Source organism: Plecotus auritus (assembly GCF_963455305.1).
Source record: "Plecotus auritus genome assembly, chromosome: 7".
In the NCBI taxonomy this organism is placed as follows: domain Eukaryota; kingdom Metazoa; phylum Chordata; class Mammalia; order Chiroptera; family Vespertilionidae; genus Plecotus; species Plecotus auritus.
The window spans coordinates 48,027,504-48,048,182 of record NC_137774.1 but is presented as its reverse complement, the minus strand read 5'-3'; the positions used below and the strand labels follow the sequence as shown (position 1 = coordinate 48,048,182).

Here is a 20,679-nt window from a genome sequence, read left to right as displayed (position 1 = left end):
TATCCTCCCAAGGTGACTGCCTAAGGACGGCACAACAGGACACCTATGTCTTGGTTCTCTCAAAGGAAGACTCAGGCACACTGCAGGCAAAGGCCCCAAAAGGCATGCCACCTAGATTAAGTTCACATGATGACTGGACCCAAATGTCCAGCTCCATCAGCCGTCCTGCCTGAAGCCTCTCTGGACCCCTCACCTGTAGTCACCTGTGCTGTCCTAGGCCCGAGCTGAGAAAGTGCAGGACTGGCACGGCACGTGCGTGCCTGTGGCTCACAGAGCTGTCCTGGACATGCAGGAGCTATCCTGGGGGACAAACCTGGATCACCCCCACACGGGCCCACAGGCCTCGAGGTGTCTGGTGTCCGCAAAGCTGAAAGTCAGGGATTGGTAGGTCTCGGCATCCTCGCCCACCTCTGGGAGAGAGAGAACACATTCACAGCCCCCATTTTTAATTAAGATTTCAGCCCACAGTTTTATTCAATGACCCGTCACCCGGGTTCACAACTCTCTGGCTTGTGCTGTATCTTCCTCTTTCAATGGTCTGCATTACTCAGATCTTATTAAAGGTTGATGCTTCGATCAAGGTATTGCCCTTTTCAAAAGATATGTGGAGAAACGGCAGGAAAGATCAACGGAAATCATTCTAGTGAATGGGAAAACCGAATGAGGAAAGGCTAAAAAATGTAGGGAAGAAACAGAAGGAAGGAAGCTGTCACTCACATCCATAATCTGCAAGTTATCCGGTGATGACTAAGACATGTGTGTGCAAAGTAAAGCAGACTAGGTTCTCACTGGGCAGAATGAGGGGGAGTATCTCTAGGAAGGAACGCTGGCCTAGACTACAGGTGCCTGGTCTCCTGACCAGCACCGCACCACTCGCTAGGAAACCTGGGCCCTGAACCCCTCCTCCCTGACTTCAGTTGTCTCACTTATAAAATGAGGGAGTTATGTTAAATGACTCGCCTGCAATAAAAATTCTATGATTCTGTAATGGATGACAGAATACTCCTTTGCCTTTGCAGAACATTCTGCTTTAACTTCTAAAGAAGAAGGAGGAGCCCGGCTGGTGTGGCTCAGGGGTTGAGCGTTGACCTAGGAACCAGAAGGTCACGGTTCCATTCCCAGTCAGGGCACATGCCCGGGTTGTGGGCTCGATCCCCAGTGTGGGGCATACAGGAGGCAGCCGATCCATGATTCTTTCTCATCATGGATGTTTCTATCCCCCTCTTTCTTCCTCTCCCTTCCTCTTTGAAATCAATAAAAACATATTTAAAAAAAAAAAGAAGGAGGAGAAGACTAATAATAATAATAGGAATAATACCAATAATATACAGGGTGAGCAACTGCCCAGAATAGGATTGAAATAACCCCCTCCGAGGGTTTGCTGCTCAACCCTCCAACCCTCCCACCAAGCCCTCTTCCCTATCTGCAATATCGGCAAAAGAAGATGCTAAAAATGCGAGGTCATAAACGTGACTCGGGGAAAAATAATGGGTTACAGTTTCCCAAGATAGAGAAAAGAGGGAAACAATTACAGCAGAAGGCATTTTAAAAATGAATTTAACCTAGTCCCTGGTATAGTCTGTCAGAGTCCCCCACCCCATCACCCATCTCAGACCTCTTATACACAAGTTAAGTTCAAACCACAATTGTGTGGTTCCACAAGATATGTACTGTCAAGGGATATAACAAAAATTGTAAGACAGAATGCACTTGAATTCACCATAATTTCAAAAGTCCACCGTGCACGACCCAGAACGGGGAGTGAGGGGGGGAAGTGTGGTGACATCCAATAGCCCCAGCTGGTGCTGGTTCCAACAAGTGGTGGAGATTCTCACTAACCACGGAAAAGGAGCCAGAGTTCAGATCTAAAGGCAATCCTGCCAGCCCTGAGAAATCGCTCAGTGAAACTAAAAGAATGAAGCTTCCTTTGATGCAGTTCCCTTCCTTTCCGGACCCATGGGCATGTCTGGCTGGGGCCAGTGAATTAACCTCTTTCAATCAGCTCACTTTTTCAGCTGTCTTAACCACTGCTTCCTGCACAATTGATTTGAATCGACTGCACAGTCAATCTGACCTCTCATTAAAATAGATTGAAAAGAATGCACTGGACTTTTTCTCGACCTGTGCCGGGGCAGCCCATACTGTGGGTAAACTCTTGGTATCTTAGCAGCAGATTCCTTCAAATGTATGTGTTCCGAGCCCCCCGCAGGGAAAGAGGGGCAAATGTACATGCCTTCTGGGCTTGGGTTGGGTGGCAGAGGGCATGAAGACAGCAAGTAACGTACCAGGAGAATTGCCAAGTCTAGGAATTTTTGAAAAGTATTTGCATGACTGACCTACTAATTAAAGCCTCGTGTGTCCAAGGTAGCATCCACTTTCCAGTTGGAATCCTATCTTGCCCACAGCAGGGAGCGCGGCGCATCTGTTGCATGAACACACATGCACGTGGCTGCAGGCGGCGGAGGGACACCAAGCACGAACCAAGCGGGACCTGAGCAGCACCGCCCACTTCTCACCTGCCCGCCTTCCTCCTGCTCCTGTGTTTGCTCCTTTCTGCTTCCTGGTGCCCTTCCTTAACCACTCCTCCATAAGCCTTCTTAAAGTATTCCACAATCTCACTGCGTTCCCGACGTGTGCTTGTTTTTTACTCAAAGATAAAATGGAAATCATGCAAGACTAAGACCTTCAGTCCAAGGCAAGATGTTCTTTTTCTTTCCTTCCAACTGCTATATTTGAAGCAAAAAACAAGTTGACTCTCTGGTAAGATCAATTCATTATAATGAGCCCACAGTGCTTCAAAAAATGGAGTGTTTGGGTGATTTGACAATTCATTGCCCAGGAACCCGAGAAGAGAACTCACTAAATCAGTCAGCAAGTGGTGCTCCGGTCCTGTGGTCTGTGAGGAAAATCAGAGCTTTGGATATGTAATTAATTCCTGGAGGGAAGAAAGGTGGGACTGGGTGCTCCCTTCATTCCTCTGGAAATAAGCAGAGGAACCCAAAGATGAAGGACCCTTTCATGTCTCTAAGGGTCACCTCCAAATACTTTTCCTTTTGCCTAAAAACATCTCTTCAGGTTGTTCTTCCCACAGCCCTGAGCACTTCTCCACCCCCACCCCCACCTCCAAATTCCTCCATCCCCTCCATCACAGTGCAGGCAGTGGGAGTACCCAGGGCAGCTCTGACTTCACCAACAGCATCTAAAGCATCCTAATAGCTTCCCAACCCGTCTGTTAATTAGCCTTTGGGAAAAAAAAAAAAAAAAGAAAAAAAAAAAACACAAAACAAAAGCCACACACAGTTCCTCCCTCAAAGTGATTCTCATCTCCAAGACACTAATGAATCAACTCAGGGTGAGAAGGAAGAAACAGGTTTAAACGTGAGACGCTGGTATGGAATTAATGTCAAAAAGGAGCCAGTCTCCTCAGGCATTTCCCGGGCAGAACCCCAGCCCTTGGAAAACATCAACAGCCCCTCCCTGAACAGCCCCCGGGAAGCACTGCAGAAGCTGCCCCCGAAACAGTAAAATCAGTGGACGCCTGAGGCCCATCAGCTTGAGCCTCCTGGGCAGGTGAAAAGAAGGTGAGGTGGGGATCCTGGTGGAAAAAGGGGTTTTAATTGGTAAAGGTGGGCACCCCGTTTCTCCAGGTGTGGCACTCCAGGTCCAGATCATGGGGTTTCTCTGTCTCTTTTCCCTCCCTTCTCAGTGCGACTGTGCTCATCTGTTAGGATCACAGTAGAGCTGAGAGCTTCCCCTACAGACACTGACTTCTCCCACTGAAGCAGGATGGCAATGCCTAATCAGTTCTAGAAAAGTTTAAATCTGCTCATCCCTGAAGGGACTGAGGAGGTGAAAGGTAGCCCTGCCTAGGGAGTGTGTGCAGGGCAGGCTGGAAACCCCAGGCGGCTGATCTTGGCACTCCTCACTCAGCCTCCTGACCCTGCTTGCCCAGCTACCACCTTCAGAGAATCACACAAGAGCGAGCTTCTTCCTTTTCAGAAAGCAAATGTCTCTGTTGAACTATTTCAAGGAATATGTAAGCACATGCACATCCCACCTCCTCCACTGCCCTCTGAAGAGTATACTTTCTTTCTTCTCCCTTCTCCCTAGGGAGAACTCATCATGGTATAAATATTTACCTTTCTCCATCACACGCTCCTTTTCCCTACCCTACCCCAATTCCCCGACAAGAATTCTGCACATTAAACTCCCTGAAATAGCAAACGGCGATCTCTGAAGTGTGAGCAAAGCGAGCCGAGCCGTGGTACCATGCACACCCAGGAGTCAGTGAGCAGCTCCCTGAAATGTGCACACTCTCCCTGACACACCTGGGAAGAGGTCAAGATGAGATGCTGCTGTGCCTGAGTTACCCCAAACTGAAAAATAAGCCCCCTAAGGTCACTCATGGAGTGTCCTAGATGGACCTCCCATGCTTTGTTTCCCCTATTCCCCCCGCAAAATAGACAGGCATTGTCCCCTACCTAACAAGCACCAATATGATGGTTTCCGAAGCACTGTCAGGCGAGACTGCAGCTGCTGGAAGAGGTGCTGTGAACTGAATAAAATCAGGAGTTGAAGCTGAGGGAGAAACATCTCATATTTACATAATGGTCTAAGGGCTGAAATTCATCTCCTTTCCCATGGTTACCTCTCTTCCCTCACTCCAGAGAGAAACTGCCCCCAGTGGCATCACCAAGGGGCCATACACCATATACCCTGGTTTGGGGAGGGGAGGAGATCAGTGTAATAGGGAGGGGAGAAAACACGCAGAGGGGTCAGCGACATCTCCAGGGCCACACGTCAGTGCCAGCTTCCAAACACCATCAGTACCCTTCCAGGTAATGCTGAGTACACTCAGTAGGAGGTGGCAAGGTCAGGGCAGGGGGCAACTCTCTCTATAAGAGCAGAGAACAAGTACTCAGAGAAGAAAGAAACCCGAAGAAAGGTATGTGAGATCAACCAGAAGGCCACAGCCAGAGTGGAAGGTGTGATCAGAAGCCAGGACCACAGGAGGTTAAAAGGAGACAAGCCTCTGGGGCTGGAAGCAGCGATGGAGCGATAAGGACTAGATGCATCTGCTTCAGGAAGGTGCTTGCCCACAGGCAATTCCCTCTCTGCTTTCCTTCTCTGTCTAGAGAGAATGTCTTCATCAGACAAGACCCAGAGGAGAGAGTGTTCTGGTTTTGCTGTCCATCCCACCTGCCTTCTGCATTTGAGAACCTGCACTGACCACAGACCATTTGTCACAATTCCTCCATCAGTTCCCAGGACCAGTGCGGACACAGTCTCACTACCTGAGAAATAAGATGGGAGTAGAACGGAGGGCAGTGGCACCTTTCGGTGTTGAGCAAGCGTCATGAACAGGACTCCTGGAAGGGCCCTAATTCCAGCACCCAAGGTGTCAGTATTGCAGTACCCACACTTAGAGGATTTGACTCAAATCCAGGGAGCATCATCTTTTCTCAACATCCACAGTTTCAAGGGGAAGAGGGTATTGCTCAGAAATGTCTATCTGCCTCTCTCTCTTCATCAAGGTACAGGTGATTCATGTCCACAGCAGTGAGGGAAGAGGGTTTTCAAGACAAAAGAATAACGAACACCGTGCCCAGATGAGCTAATGGTCTCTGGCTCAGGGTGGGTGCCTGATGGATAAACTCAGAAGCAGGACTGGTCGGAGAGGTGGTCCGGGTTCCTAGAGCCGTGCACACGTCATGTGCCAGAAATGGAGGAATATCCCAGGGCAGGGTTTGTTCCCTGAGAGGACTCTGTTGAACCATGTCCAGCCATTCATCAACACGAGGGGACTGGAAGCAAAGCGAAGTTTATATCCCCTGGGTGCTTTGTTCCTAGAGTAGCAAAAAGAAGCTGCTTCCCTATTCTCTGGGCTTTGACTTCCCAGGGGGCTCACTGGGAGCTGGAGAGGTGGAGTGGGAGAAACCATGTCAGGGTGAAACCATGGACTACCAACCACCTTTTGAGCTCTTGGCGTAAGTTTTGGTGGGAGGCGGCCCCCATGGCCTCCCAATTTTAAGCAGTGAAAGATGCCCAGCAGGTTTAGCACAGCAAGAAGTGTTAACTCAGAGTTCTGCCTACAGGGTTTAAAAGAACAAGTCCTCCAGGCTCAGCACGAAAGATAAGCAGCCCACTCCACAGGATGTGGTGAGGAGACACCATCTGCCCTTGGTCAACATATCGCCCCCATCTCTAACACCATCCAGTTTAACACTTAGTCACTTGGTACTCTTTTCCGTAAGGTTCCAACACTGGTCAATTTCCTTTATTGAAGATGATTCTCCAGTTTGACTCAGAAAACCAAATGTATTAAGAGCCTACACCCAAGTGCCCACCTGTCATAAAAACTACGCCCTGGACCCTCACCCAGGATGACAGAGTGTGTACAATTCTTACACTCAAGCTTTACAGACCCCGCCAATCCTCGCAATACTCTGTAAATCTCCCTACCGCCTCAAGCACAAGAGGCGTTGATTTATCGAATGTCAAGGAAGCAAGGGTGAACGTGACTTTAGAGTCAGGAGGGACCTGGGGATGCCTAGAGCGAAGAGGACCAGGGAACCGCGTTAAGAGTACAAAGAGGGGTGAGGCTCCAGGAGCCTGGGGGCGAGCACCTGCCAGAGGCTCTCACCTGTGGATGTTCATCTCCCTCGGAGGGCGGTGGGCCTTATCATAGGAAACCTTGGCGAAGACGCCGGCCACGATGACGAAGGCGATCACCCCGCAGGTGATGTAGACGGTGAAGTTGGTCTTGTCCTTCTCGGGGTCGTACTTGTTCTCGGGCCCTGGCGACACCACCTTGGTGCTAGGTGTCTGCACCCACACGGGGCTCTGGTAGTTGTTGCACTGGCGCTGGTCCAGCTTCTCATGGCGCTTCTTGCAGCAGAAGCGGTAGTAGCAGGTGCCGCAGCAGTACAGGTAGCCGCTCTCGCTGTTGTTGCACTCGAACTCCTTGTCGTACTGGCCGCTCACGTCGTAGTAGCCCCAGCACGTCTCGTAGGTGACGGCCGCGCTAGCAGCGGCCGCCGCCACCGCCGCCGCCGGCTGTCCTCGCCGGCTCCCCGCCTCCGGGACGCCGGACGCCCGGGCGGTGCCGTTCAGCTCGCGGCCGCCCCGGGCCAGGGCGCCCCCGGGCCGCCGGCCCCCGACGGCAGGGGCGCCGGCGCTCAGGGTCCGGTTGGCGGCGCGGCCGCGGGCGCCGTGGGCGCCGGGCAGCAGGTCCAGGAACTCGGGTGAGAGGAGCAGCAGCAGCAGGAGGCGCCGCGGCGCCATGGCGGGGCGGGCGGGCAGGCGCGAGAGCTTCAGGCCGCTCCCTGGTCGGCGGGCTCGGAGGGCGGCCGCGCGGGCCGGGTGGGCGGCGCGGGGCAGTCAGTGGCCCCGGGGCGATGGCGCCATCGAGGCGCGAGCGGCGACAGAGACGACAGAGGCGCGCCGTGCGCACAGAACGGACCGGCCCGGAGCGGGCTGCTGGCACTCACGCTGCGCGCCGGCTCCGCGCTCCCCCTGCGGGCTCGGCGCGCCTCCGGGGCAGCCCCATCCCCCGCCGGCGGCGGCAGCCCCGCGCGCGGCTCGGCTCAGGCAGGACCCGAAGCGCAGCTCCGGGAGGCGGTGGCAGCGTGGTCCCGTCCGGGCGGGTCCTGCGGGACAAGAGAGGGAACCGGTCAAGGGGTGGAGCGGCCGGTGCTCCGGAAGGCGGGTGGAGAGCGAAGGGTGCGCGCAGCCCTCGAGGAGCGAGGCTCCGGGCCAGTAGGGGCTCAGAGCCCACTCCCGAGACGGGCCCGATGCTCTGGCCACGGAGGGCGCACGAGCCGCCCGAGTCGCCCCTCCGGGCGTCACGCCGCTGCCCGAGCCCTGGCCCGCCGGCCCCGCAGCGCGTTCTCGCCGCAGGCGGGCTCCCTGGGACGGAACTGGCTGCTGCTGGGGTCGCGCGGCGGGTTCGGGGAGCGCGGCGGCTGGACCTCACTCACCATGCCCTACTGCGACTGCAGAGGCGGCGGCGGCCCGGCGGGAGCGCAGCGGCAGTAGCGAGCGATTCGGGAGCCACCGCTCCCCGCCTGCACTGGTGCCGGAGCGGAGCGTGTGCGAAGGAGTGAAGGAGACACACGCACTCGCCCTCCCGCACACTCGGGAGTGCCGCGAGAGGAGGTGGGGCAGCCGCTCAGCTCACCGCCGCCTACGCTTACACGCTCGGGAGCCCGGTGGGAGGGGGGTTCCTCTCTGCTTCTTTCCCCTCGCGGCACTTGAAGCTCCGCGTCACCAAAGCTCAGGACACCCGTTAATCAACAAGGCGAACCAGGCCAGGCGCGCAAAGAGGGTCCCGGGAATAGGGCGGGAGTGTACCCTCTGTAGCTGGCAGGTGGAGGACCAAACCTTCCCTGCCTTTGCCCGGTCCAGCCCTGGCGGCCAGTCCCATCCTTTCGGGTCCCGGGCTATGCGCAACCAGAGCTGGAGCTGGGGTTTCTGCAAGCCTTTGCCTCTCTCTAGTGGCGGCGCTGGCTGCAGAGAGATGAGGTCAAACCCATTGCTACAGGTTCCTAAACTGAGACCAGGGGTCAAATGGCTTGTATGAGGTTATGGGGCTACTAGTGAGCAAGGACTACACTCTCTTCCCCTTGAGCACACTGCTTCCCACCCCGCCTCCAACATGCACACAGGCACAAAACCCCAGCGCTGGGTGGCACCTCTATTTCCCTCTTTCCAGGACTTTTTCCAGAGCTTTGGGGCACAGTTAGAAAAGCTGTCTGAGCCTGTAAGAGCTTTGAAATTCCTCTACTGTAGCTGACAGGGTGAGAGTGGGGGTTGGGGTGGGAGTGAGGTGGTGCAGAGGGTGGTGTTCCGGTATGGGTGCTGATCTGGTCTGTGAAAGAGGCCCAGCTGTAACTCGCAAAGCCATGAGGCCACCCACCCTAAGAGGGAGCTACAATCATCCTCTTTGTCATGCGTTAGTGGAGGAGGTGGGGAATGAGAACAAAAAGCAGTGGCCACTGCCAGGATCCTGCCTGCCTGGCCTGCCCTTGTGTGCATATGCCCAGAGGGCTTAGGTTGAAGGCAGAGAGCAGGTTGTGAGAGTGTGAGGAGTAGAGATTGTCCCCAAGGCTGTCTATTCGGTCCCATTCATGCATGACCCAAATCAAGGATCCCCCATGAGAGAAAGACAGCCTCTCCTTGGAACTGCAGAATGGATACATTGCAGCTAGAACACAGATTCCAAGGCACAAGAAGGAGATACTGAACCTAGGATGAGAGGTGCACAAACTCCCCATTTGCTGCTCTCTCTCCATTCCCTTCCTCTTTCTCTGTACTGCCTCCCATCCCCTCAGCTTCCTCTCAGCTGCCACCCTTTTCTTAATGATCCTGTTCTAGAACCATTTATTTAGTGCCTGCTCCCCACCAGGCACTGTGGTGCATGCTGAGGTAAAGGATGAATAAGACAATCCCTCTCTTCATGGAGGGGACACATAAACAAATGATCACCATATTGTGGTGATTTCCCATGAAGAGGTGGGCATGGGGTGCTCTGAGAGCACAGATGACAGGTACCCACCTAGCCCTGGAGGGGGAAGGTGGGAGTCCAAGGCAGCTTTCTTGATATGGTGATGAGCAGAACCTTGAAAAACAATTAAGAGTTAATCATCAAACAAGAGTGGAAGGACACTCCTGGCAGAGGGGGACATCATTAGCAAAATCAGGAAGACACGGAGCAGCAAGGCTATGTGAGCAGGGGATAGAGCAGATTAGCATAAAGTCTGAGGGAGTTTTCCAAATAAAGCTGGCAGAAGGGCATTGATCCCCTGCCAAGGAACTTGAATTTATTCTAAAGGAATTATTGGTGGGCTTTACTCAAGGGGAAGACACTGTCAGATTTACATATCCATCGGATCTCTAAGTCAACAGGAAGAGGGAACACTGGATGGGAGAAGCACTGCTCTGACAACCCAGGTAAAAGTCCATGAAGGGAGGAAGTAAATTACTAGTAGTTAGTTGGTGCCCATCGTGCAAATGACAAGCATAAGCAAAAAAACAGGTTCAGGACAGCAGTAGGGATGGGCATGTTGAAGTGCCTGGAAGAGCTCTAAGAGAAACTGACCTGCACAAGGGTTTCAAGCTCAAGAGAGCAGATAAAAGCATATGCACTTGGAAATCATAACAGTCTCTTTACCCTCATACGATATGCAGGCTTTAAGTCAGTCCCTTCAGTCCTCTTTACAGAGCTTTCACCTCTCTTCATGATTCCAGAATTGCCCACTTCATATCTGGGAGCTTCCTCACAGTGGGTACCAATGTGTCTTCCTCATGTGGGACTCTATCAAGACCTGATCAGTGGCACTGAGTAAGGGAAATTGCTTTGGTTCCTCAGACTGCCACCACCTACAAATATGTTCTGAACCCCTGTGCTCATAAATGGACACTCACAGCCAATCAGAGTGTCATAGAGTTGGATAGGTTCTTAGGGGTTATTTATCCCAACCCTGACTATAGTATACTATATTTCTTTTTTTTTTCTCTTACAGTTCACATTCAATATTATATTAGTTCCAGGTGTATAGCATAGTAGTTAGATATTTACATAACTTACAAAGTGATCCCCCTGATAAGTCTAGTACTCACCTGGCACCATACCTAGTTATTACAGCTGCCAGCACTGCCTTTGCTCCAGCTGGAGCCACCTTTCCGCTTTCCCATGCTGCCCAGAAGCCCGGAGTGGCTGGGGTGGTACAGAATGCCTGTGTCATCGCCATGGCGACGATGCAAGCATCCCGCCCCTGGCCACTCGGGTGCCTGTGTATGCAAATTAACCTGCCATTTTTGTTGGGTTAATTTGCATACTCCTGATTGGCTGGTGGGCATCATGAAGGTATGGTCAATTTGCATCTTTTTCTTTTATTAGTGTAGATTATTGACCACATTCCCTATGCTGTACTGCATAGCCCTGTGACTATTTTGTAACGGCCCATTTTTACTTCTTAATCCCTTTACTGACACTTCCAGCCCTCCTGGGTTGTCCCTGGTAGTAGTCCAGGTTGGTTGCTTACCAACATCCATTGGTACTTTCTCCTCCTAGTTTCAATACCTGAATTGTTGACAGTGTGGCAGTGTCCTTACTCTGTGGGTCTGACTCATCAAACATTCCAGAGAAGAAGCATCTTTTTTTAACACCTATAACAACTACAGAGAGCCCTTGGGTTCAGGGGAAAGTGACCCCATCCTTGGCTCTAGAAAGTAAATCCTAGTTGGGATAAGCCAACCGTAATAATCTTATTTCTCTTGCCAGTGATTTGTTAAGAATGAACATGTGATCCAGTTCTGGCCAATACAAAATGAGGGAACTGTTGAGAGATTCTGGGGAGATTTTCCTTGCTCTTAAAACCAGTGGTAATTCCTCTACTTTTTTGAGTGTTGTTTTTCTGGCTGTTATGAACTTGAGGTGGGGTGAGGCCCATGACAGAAACCAGTGGTTAGTTGAAACTGATACTCAGTTTCATAGTCACTAGTGCTGCTCACTAAATATTTCTACCGTCCAGAAATATAGTAGAATTGCAATTCTGGGTTCATTTGTGAGTAGGAGGTGAAAGTGACTTAGTACCAACTGGTCGACAAATCATGAGCAGAAATAATGTGTGTTATTTCTGAACCAGAGCATCTACTTGCAATTTCGAGACCCTTTAAAGCTCTCATTTTCTTCTGGCATAGTGATCAGCAATGTTCTACGTGGAAGTGGCTTTGTTAGACTGTAAGTGACGACAGTGAGTAGAGCCCACAGATAATAAAAATAATGCCCCACTATGGGCATGTAGCATGAGAAAAAATATACTTTTTCATTATAAAGCCACTAGAATTGGGGTCCGTTATTGCAGCATATCCTACCCCATCCTGACTAATACACTGAAGATGGCAGATGGAAAGATGGAACTAGCATTTTTGAACTACTCATGGAACTATGCTCAGGGTTCTCCCAACTCTGGTCTTCCAACAATGTGAAATAATACAATTTCCATTTGTGGACTCTTATTTGAATCCAGAGTTCCTCTTAGATGCAGTCAAAGGCATCCTAATGGATACATTATGTGTTTTCCGTCTCCATTCTGACTTGCTCTAGGGTTTCTACCTAGATATGCAAATTTGTACTAACCATACACTTCCATAGAATTTGGTTTTCTCCTCTATAAAATGCGGGGGGGGGGGGGGGGCGGTCTAAGTAGAGGGAGTATTTATTTAAGAAGTAATCTCTATTGTTTCTTCCCATGATGGCTTCATGGCCCCATGATCTAGTCCCTGCTATCCTTCTGAGTTCATATCCAACAACTCTCTCCTAACTCACTCCCTCCAAGCCACACTGATGCCATTGATGTTCCTCAAAGCTTTTGCATTTGTGGTCTGCCTGGAACCCCTTCAGGCCCAGATGTGTGCAGGTTTCTAAGTTTCTACTTAAACACCACTTATTAAAGAGGTTTCCTGACCATCCTAATGAAGATAGCACAACCATCACACCACTACCCAACACTTCTTCTTTCACCATGATCTATCTTACCCTTATCATGATACATTATGGCATTTACCACTAATAGATATACTTTCATTTAGATATTTAAAATGTCTGTTCTCACCTTCCCTTCCATTAGAATATCTGCTCTTGTTTGAACTTTGTTACCTGTTTTGACTGTTGTATTCTCAATGCCTAGGACAATGCTTGGTACACAGTAGGCTATATGGACATGGAAAGATCCATCTCCAGCTGAGAGCTCCTTGAGGGTCTGCCTCAGGTATAGAAACTTGCCTCTTCTGGGAACACAGTCTTCCTTCCCTGGATGGTCAATTTCCATAGACTAATCACATTGAATGTGTAAAGGCCCAGCCATTACAGAAACTCTGATGGACTGTGTTTTCTCCAAAGTGTCAGAGTTCCCTGAGGCAAAGGATTTGATGGGTCTATATTGCATCTGCCCCACCTGCTCCCTCCCCCATTTCCATAGGTGTTGATCCCTAAAAATGAGCCGAGACTGCATGCCAGAGTTTGTCTCAGCATCTATTATAAGAAATCTGAGACTGATACATAGGCATTTAGTAAATATGTGTTGAATAATGAATGAGTGAGTGAATGAGTGAGTCTGTGATCCCCAATTTCCCTCAATGGCATCCCTTTGAGTGATTATGTAGCTTCTGCTTTAGCATGTCGGTGACAATCTAGAAACTATCTCTTAATGCCATAAATCCCAATCTATATATATATATAAAAACCTAATATGCAAAGTGCCCCTTCGGGAGTTCGACCAACCAGGAGTTCCATCGCTCGCTATGACGTGCACTGACCACCAGGGGGTGGTGTGGAACTAAGGGAGGCCCCTGCAGGCAGCCGGCAGCTGTGGAAGGGAGGCCTGGGATGGCAGCCGACAGCCAGCAGCCACGAGGGACCCTACCTGTGCAAGAGTTTTGTGCACTTGGCCTCTAGTGTTAAATAGTTCTCTAATAGTTAGAAAATTAGAATACATTGGATTTCATTATTGTTGCTGATAGGCAAATCAATTTATTGGCTCATACTGAGCTTATTGTTGATTAGAGTGTTTTTTCACACCTGTGCTACTTAGGATAACTTTTTGTATTCATGTGCAATACTTCATACATATTTTGGTTAATTTTAAAACTTGAGCCCATTATTCCAGACTTTTAAGCATTTTAGGAACCTGTCATCTAATATGCTATTTCTCTCAATGTAGTAGACATTTGTTCCTTGCTTCCTCCCAACACTCTTCCTCCTTTCTTTCAGCCACAGTCTCTGATCTATATTCAGAGATTTACCCTCCATCACTCTCATCCCATGTGGTCTGCATGAGGTTCCACATAATCCAAATTTAAGCTGAACAACACCTCTTAACTCCTTAGCCAAAAGTCTGGACAAAGAAAGTCAGTAGCAGAAGCTCATCCAGTCAGATGACCCACAGGACTGTGTGGGCAGGACTGAGAGAGATGCTCACTCCTCTCCCTGGGAGGAGGTAAGCATGGCACTGTGGCACCTATCTTGTCCTGAGAAGGCAGACCCCAGGGCTGTTGGGTCCCACAAGAAGCCTGAGGAAGGAGCCAGCAGGAAAGCTGGCTGAATGAAGAGACGGAAGAAAGTCTTGCTGGCAGCATTTGAACCTTGAATGTAGCTTCATCACCTTGAAGCCTGCCTACACCTGTGCTTCTGTGTCACCAGACCAATGTATCCATGCTTTAATTGAGATCCTTTTTACTGGATTTTCTCTCCCCAACTAAAGGGTCCTAACTGATACAATTGACCTCATAGTCAGTTGATCAACATATCAAAGGTTTAAGTTGGAAGACGTGGCTTTGCCCTCCTGTGAATGACCTGGCACATACCCTGCTCTGATTCATGGCAAGTAAGCGCTGGGGGCTGGGGATGAGAGGAGCTGGACAGGCCAACATGTGGGAGATAAGACAGGTGGCCATTCATAGCCAATGTCATCAAAGTGCCTCTAAACATAGAATTTAGGCTAGAACTCTCCAATTCACTGAAAGCAGCTAAGAGAAAGTATAGATATCGATGAGTGTGTTCCTGGTGTGAAACTCACATTCCAGTGGGGCAAGGTCAGAGGTGAATGGCCAACTGTTGAAGATTATTACAAAGCTTCATGCAAGCTTATCAAGGGACACATGAGTTTTAGAGATTGTCAGAAGCACAGTATTTATTCAGATAGATAGACTACAATAGATGTACAAGATTGGGGGAATCTAGGCAATTATCCACAGAACCAACAGAGTGGATGGGTTAGAAGCAGGGCCCTGATTTTGGTGGTGGCATGAAGTATTCTCAGAGTGAGGCTGGGGAGCTGAAATCATGGATCTAGTGGATATCCCTGGCAAAAGGCTTAGCCTACTGAGCCATTGTGGGAAGGTGCATGAAGAGGTTCAACTTGGAGAGTTGTTCCCTTGTGTAACTAACAACAAAGTGACTTAAGGATCAATATAGCAACATAAAGCCATGTCCAGTTCTTAGTTGAGATTGAGAGTGGCATTGAGATTGACAGGGGGATGGCCCATGCCACTGCCATGCTTTCTGTCTCAGACAGATCCTGTAGGTGAAACCAGTTGTAAGACAAGGGGAAAATCAATGTTAAGAAGAGTAGAGGCACCAGCAAGGGCAGGAGAACAAATAACATTTTGCGATAAATTAATGATGGCCACTCCTCCTATCATGAGATGGAGTCTTTTTGTCTTCCCTTTGAAGCTAGGCTGGCCTTGTGACTTGCTTTAACTTTGACTTGAATATGGCAGAAATGATGCTGCACCAGCTTCAAGTCTAGCCATAAAGAGGCCTGGACACTTATGCATTTTTGAGATCTAGCCACATGTAAGCAGCCTGGGATACCTAGAATACTGAGTGGTAAGAGGCCATGTGGAAAGAGATATATCTTAAAAGATGCCATCTCCAGCATCTTATTCCCAACTGAGCTTCCAGCTGAATGCAGCATAGAATTGCATACAAGGAGAACATCTTGTCAACATGAAGATGGCTATGTATAGCCAATGAGAGAGACCTGGAAAAGACCCTTCATTCACAGCCCTCAGAAGGAACCCTCCCTGCCAACACCTCAGTTTCAGTCTGGTCCAGATGAGAACAGAAGAAGAACCATCCATATGAGCCCAAGCCAACCCACAGAATCATGAGAAGTAAAAGGTTGTTGTTGTTTTAGGTGTTTTAAGCCAACCAGTGTTTGTGATGGTTTATAACAACACTAGAGGCCCAGTGCACAAAATTTGTGTGTGAGTAGGGTCCCTAGCGGCTGCCGGCTGCCAGCCAGGGCCTTCCTTTGTTCCACGCCGCCCCCTGGTGATCAGCACATGTCATAGCGAGCAATTGGACTCCCGGTTGGTCAAACTCCTGAGGGGACACTTTGCATATTAGGCATATATATATATATATATATATATATATATATATATATATATATATATATGAAATAGCTAAGACCATCCACACATTATAGCATAGTCTCTAAACAGAAACGCGTATTAGGACCAACTTCAGTCCACACGATGTCTGAAGCTGTTTTTCATAGCTGCTGTATTAGTTTGCTATGGTTGCCATAATGAAGTACCACAGACTGGGTGACTTAAAAACAAAAATCGATTGTCTCACAGTTCCAGAAGCTAGAAGACTGAAACCGAGGTGTTGGCAGGGTGGGTTCCTTCTGAGGGCTGTGAATGAAGGGTCTTTTCTAGGTCTCTCTCCTTGGCTATACATAGCCATCTTCATGTTGACAAGATGTTCTCCTTGTATACAATTTGGTCTTCAAATTAACCTCTTTTAATAAGGACACCAGTCATATTGGATTAGGGTCTACCCTTATCACTTTATTCTAATTCTATTACCTCTCTAAAGACCCTGTCTCCAAATAAGGTGATATTATGAGTTACTGGGGGGTTAGGAATTCAACATATGAATTTGAAGGTGGGAGGAAGACACAAATCAACCCTGCCAAATGACATGCTCTATATAAAACATTGTGAAAATGTGTGCAAATGAGATAGAAAGGAAGAGAGGTCATGTTTGCCACCATCTATTATTAGAGAGATGTTAGAGAATGCCAGTTTAGGTTATACTGGGAATGGTAGGTGTTTTCCTACACTTTTCAAGACTCAAAGCAATTGCTTTAGTGAAATAAGATTCCAAATAGGAAGCAAAGGAAAGGGAATACCTTCTCCTGACATTTCCCTCTTAGAGATGGAGTTAAGGAAGTTTGCATCATGCATAATTAGGACTCTAGAATTGTGGCATTTTAGAATTGGGTGGGTGCGCAATAATTTATATCATCTAGACTTTTACTTCTAAGCCTATATCTAGTCATGGGAAGACAAGAATTTATCAATTTATCTCTGTGGCTAGCCTAGCCTAAGATGAACTCACCTCTGCATTTATGTATTCATTTTTTATCATTTATTCTGCCAATCAGTCCTTCAATAAATATTTAATGAGCCTCGACTATGTGCTAGTCACTAGGTAGACCCCAAATTACAAACAATAAATTGCACTTTCTGACTTGCATCTGTAATCCTACTTAAGACCTCATAGAAAAACTTTCTGTCTACCACATACCAGATGTTATCAATCGAATGTTTGTGTCCCACAACCTCCCAACCCCCATTCTCATGTTGAAGCTCTAACTCCCCCATGGGATGATATTTGGATATGAGAACTTTGTAAAATAATTAGGTTTAAATGAGGTTATGAGGGTTGAGTCCCAAGGCTGGAATTAATATATTTATAAGAAGAGGAAGAGACCAGAGCCTTTTTTGCCATGTGGGACTCATGCAACCCACCAGAGTATCGTCACCAGATACCAATCCTGCTGGCACCTTGATCTTGGGTTTCCAGACTCCAAGACCATGATAAATACATTCCTGCTAGTTAAGCCATCTAGTCTTTGGTATTTTGTCATGGCAGCCTAGCTAACTAAGATACCAGAGATTGGAAGGTAAAAGTACCTCTTCAAGAGGATTTCAGAAATGTTTTTCCCCCAGCTGAATGTCTACCAGCTCCCTAGGTCAGTTAGGTCAAGAGCTACACTACAAGGAGGATGCCTTAGCAGAGTTAAAACACCTGAGGCAATGTTCTGGCAACAATTGAAGAGTCATGTGGGCCACTTGTGAGCTCAATGTCTAATAGCTTCTTGAGAAATAGCCCTACTTAAAGGGCTATTTAAGTGATCATCTAGAACTAGGAAATGTAGCTGTCTTCATGTTTGTTGCAAATTCATTAGCTAGTGAAGGTAAATGTGCATGCTGTTTTTTACTTGTAACTCCAAAATGTAGAACCCTACTGTTAGAATTGGTCATTACATCTGTCTTTTCTTAAATGTGTTTTAAATTTATTTCAGAGAGAGGAAGGTAGAGTGACAAAGAGATAGAAACATCAATGATGAGAGAGAACCATTGATCAGCTGTCTCCTATACATCCTCTACTTGGGATCCAGCCTGAAACCTGGGCATGTGCCCTGACTGGGAATTGAACCGTGACCTCCGGGTTCATGGGTTGATGCTCAGCCACTGAGCCACACCATCCAGGTTGTGTCTGCCTTAAGAGTAAGATTAGATTACAATGCCAAATAATTGAAAATTTTGTGTTTTTTTTCCCCTCCTAACATATATAAAGCAGTTCTGTATCCCCAAACACATATTGAGTCACAAAACAGCTCATTTTAGTTGTGTGTGTTTTTGGATGAATTTGTACTAGGCCATTTTCAATAGTGATACTTTGTTGGATCTATGGAGTATGATTACTTTATCTAGCATTGCAGCCAGTCACTCCTTATAGCTAGAACAGGCTATAACAATGTTCTGTGCTATAATGCCCCCTCTTATGCCCATGTCAGACATCACTAATCAATTGTGGAACCCTTTCCTGCTGAGATCAGTCATAGCCTCAGAGAGCCATTCAACACACAAAACTCCAAATAGCCAATAAGGATTAGCTGTCATTGGAATTGCCACAAGGAATAAATCTTATTTAACTAACAGCTCAGTGAGCGGTAACTGTCAGAATGGTTCAAGCATAATTCTCTTACTTTAGGTAGATATGGTTTTAGAATTCTGTTTTAATTCTGTAGCCTTATTGCCCCAAACTGAAACATTTATGAGAGGAAGGGGGTGAGATTGCAAAGGGCACCAACATCATTGCTTGTTATGTGGTTTTGACTGAAAAACCTCACTGGTTTATAGCTACAGGAAATGCACACTGGGGTTAGGTCTACCTTCAAAAAGTGATCATGAGCCGTGCACCAGAAATAATCATCATACAGCCACTCCCAGTTATTCACCTGCAGAGTCTGTGCATCACTCTTACATTGTTCTCTTTGGTTGGAATTTATTGATATTTTATTCAAAACCACCATGAATTATCCTACAAAAATATGCTTCCCTTTAAAATTAAGAGGACTGTATGAGCACATTCAACATAGATGTGATGTTTTCATCAACCTGTTCTATATCAGTGTAAACTGTTTTTCTTTCTTCTTGCCTTACCTTTACATCACATCTTTTGTCTATTGTCATTGGGTCACCTTGAATTCTGTTTGTGACTTCCATGAAATTAAACATGCCATAGACAGTGGTGTCTTCTGCAGACTAGGTATGTGTGATTTAAACAATCTACCAAAAATGGTTGGTATGGCTTTTCTTTTTCCTTTAAAGGAAAAACCTTGAATTAACTAACTATGTCTAACCCACTGACCTAATCCAATTGACCAGGCTTGGTCGTTAATATAAGCAAATGAATAAACAGCAATTCTTGACTCAGTGTCAGGATGTAGACACTGTCTGGATGGACCATATGTTGGTTGAGTGCCATGCTAAGGATGAATCACTGAATAGACAAATGCCATCATTAAAATAACTGAGGTAACTGTGCTGAAAAGGACCAGTTTTGTAATTGTTAACTCCCATCAATTTTCAAAATTACTAATTTGAGCATGGAATTACTTCAGTGGACAGACATCCATTCTGACATCCTGAGCCTTGATCAAGATATTGAATAGCCCCCTTTGCTGAAGCCAGGTACCAATTTAAGGAAGAAGGGCCAGCCTGAAGATGCTTAGCAAGGGACTTTCCAGAGATAGTTGGCCAGAGAGCCTAAGAACCATTTTTTTTAGACTTTTGCTTGAGGGTCTGGTTTTCTAATTTATTTTGTGAATCCAAGCTCAGCACCTGAAACTGCCTGATCATTTTATCCTCCTGTTCATTCCCCAGCCCCCAGCTCCAATTTCATGTTCTAGAAGCCCAAGCTTGGGGAAAGGAGATGAACTCCCTCTAAATTCTTCTTCCAGGAAGAGTCACCAGGGACTGAAGGACAAGGTCATGGTGGTATTGGTATGGTGATGGAGGCAGCTACAAGGTTGTGGACAGTTTCAGATCAAAGAGAGAAATTGGGACCAGAAAAATTCAGACATACAACATTGGAGTTGTGCTCAGGCCATTTAGAATGAGCACAAACACAGTGAAATCACACTTGGAAAGCAAAGCAGAGGATTCATTTAGAACCAGGCAGTCAGCCCAGAGAGGTTATACCACAGAAGGAGGTCAAGGCAGGGCAGTGAATTAAATCCAGCAGACCTAGAAGATCTCAGAGCAAGAAAGGAGATGATTCAGTGTCTGCTTAGCTGTTAGGAATAAAGGCATCCATGAGAACTGACAGACAGGGCAAGATATTGCCACTGGGTCCAGTCACAGTGATAAGGACCCTGGCCAAGAAATGGCTTATACGTTTTCAGCATGAACAGTTGTTTATCCCAAAGCATGGGCTCCCCAGGGGGAAATAGCTAGAGATGTAACTAAGGTGTGGCAAGTGTGATGAGGGGCTGTGCCTACTTGGCCTCTATTAGCCCATTTGGTTTATGGCACTCAAATCTCTCCACTCTTATCACAAATCCTACCCCCAGCCCCTGAATGGAGTTCATAAATATGCACAATACAGGATTGCACAGTGTTCATGATTAAAAATGTCTAATTGACCATTATTTTTCCCTTTTATTTTATCCTTCCTCCCATTTTTTCAGTTTGATATCTTATCAATTTTTTTCATCAACATGTTCCCATTTTTGCACATATTCTCCTAGGGTATTTTTACCACATTTAACTTCAGGATATGCCATTCCCTCTGGGAGATAATATATTCCA

The 20,679-nt window shown here is 47.6% G+C and overlaps 1 protein-coding gene across 5 annotated transcripts in view; it reads right to left on the bottom strand.

Moving 5' to 3' along the window:
• Positions 1-8,187, bottom strand: part of SHISA6 (shisa family member 6) — a 285,134-nt gene extending 276,947 nt beyond the window's left edge. For 3 of the 5 annotated variants that reach the window (XM_080680834.1, XM_080680837.1, XM_080680838.1), the window contains exons 1-2: positions 7,980-8,187; positions 6,644-7,649 (exon numbers count right to left, since the gene is read on the bottom strand). In XM_080680834.1, the coding sequence (XP_080536960.1) occupies positions 6,644-7,284 (641 nt within the window). In that variant the 5' untranslated portion in view covers positions 7,285-7,649; positions 7,980-8,187. The other 2 variants (XM_080680836.1, XM_080680835.1) reach the window with 2 other exon arrangements.
• Positions 8,188-20,679: the final 12,492 nt, after the last annotated feature.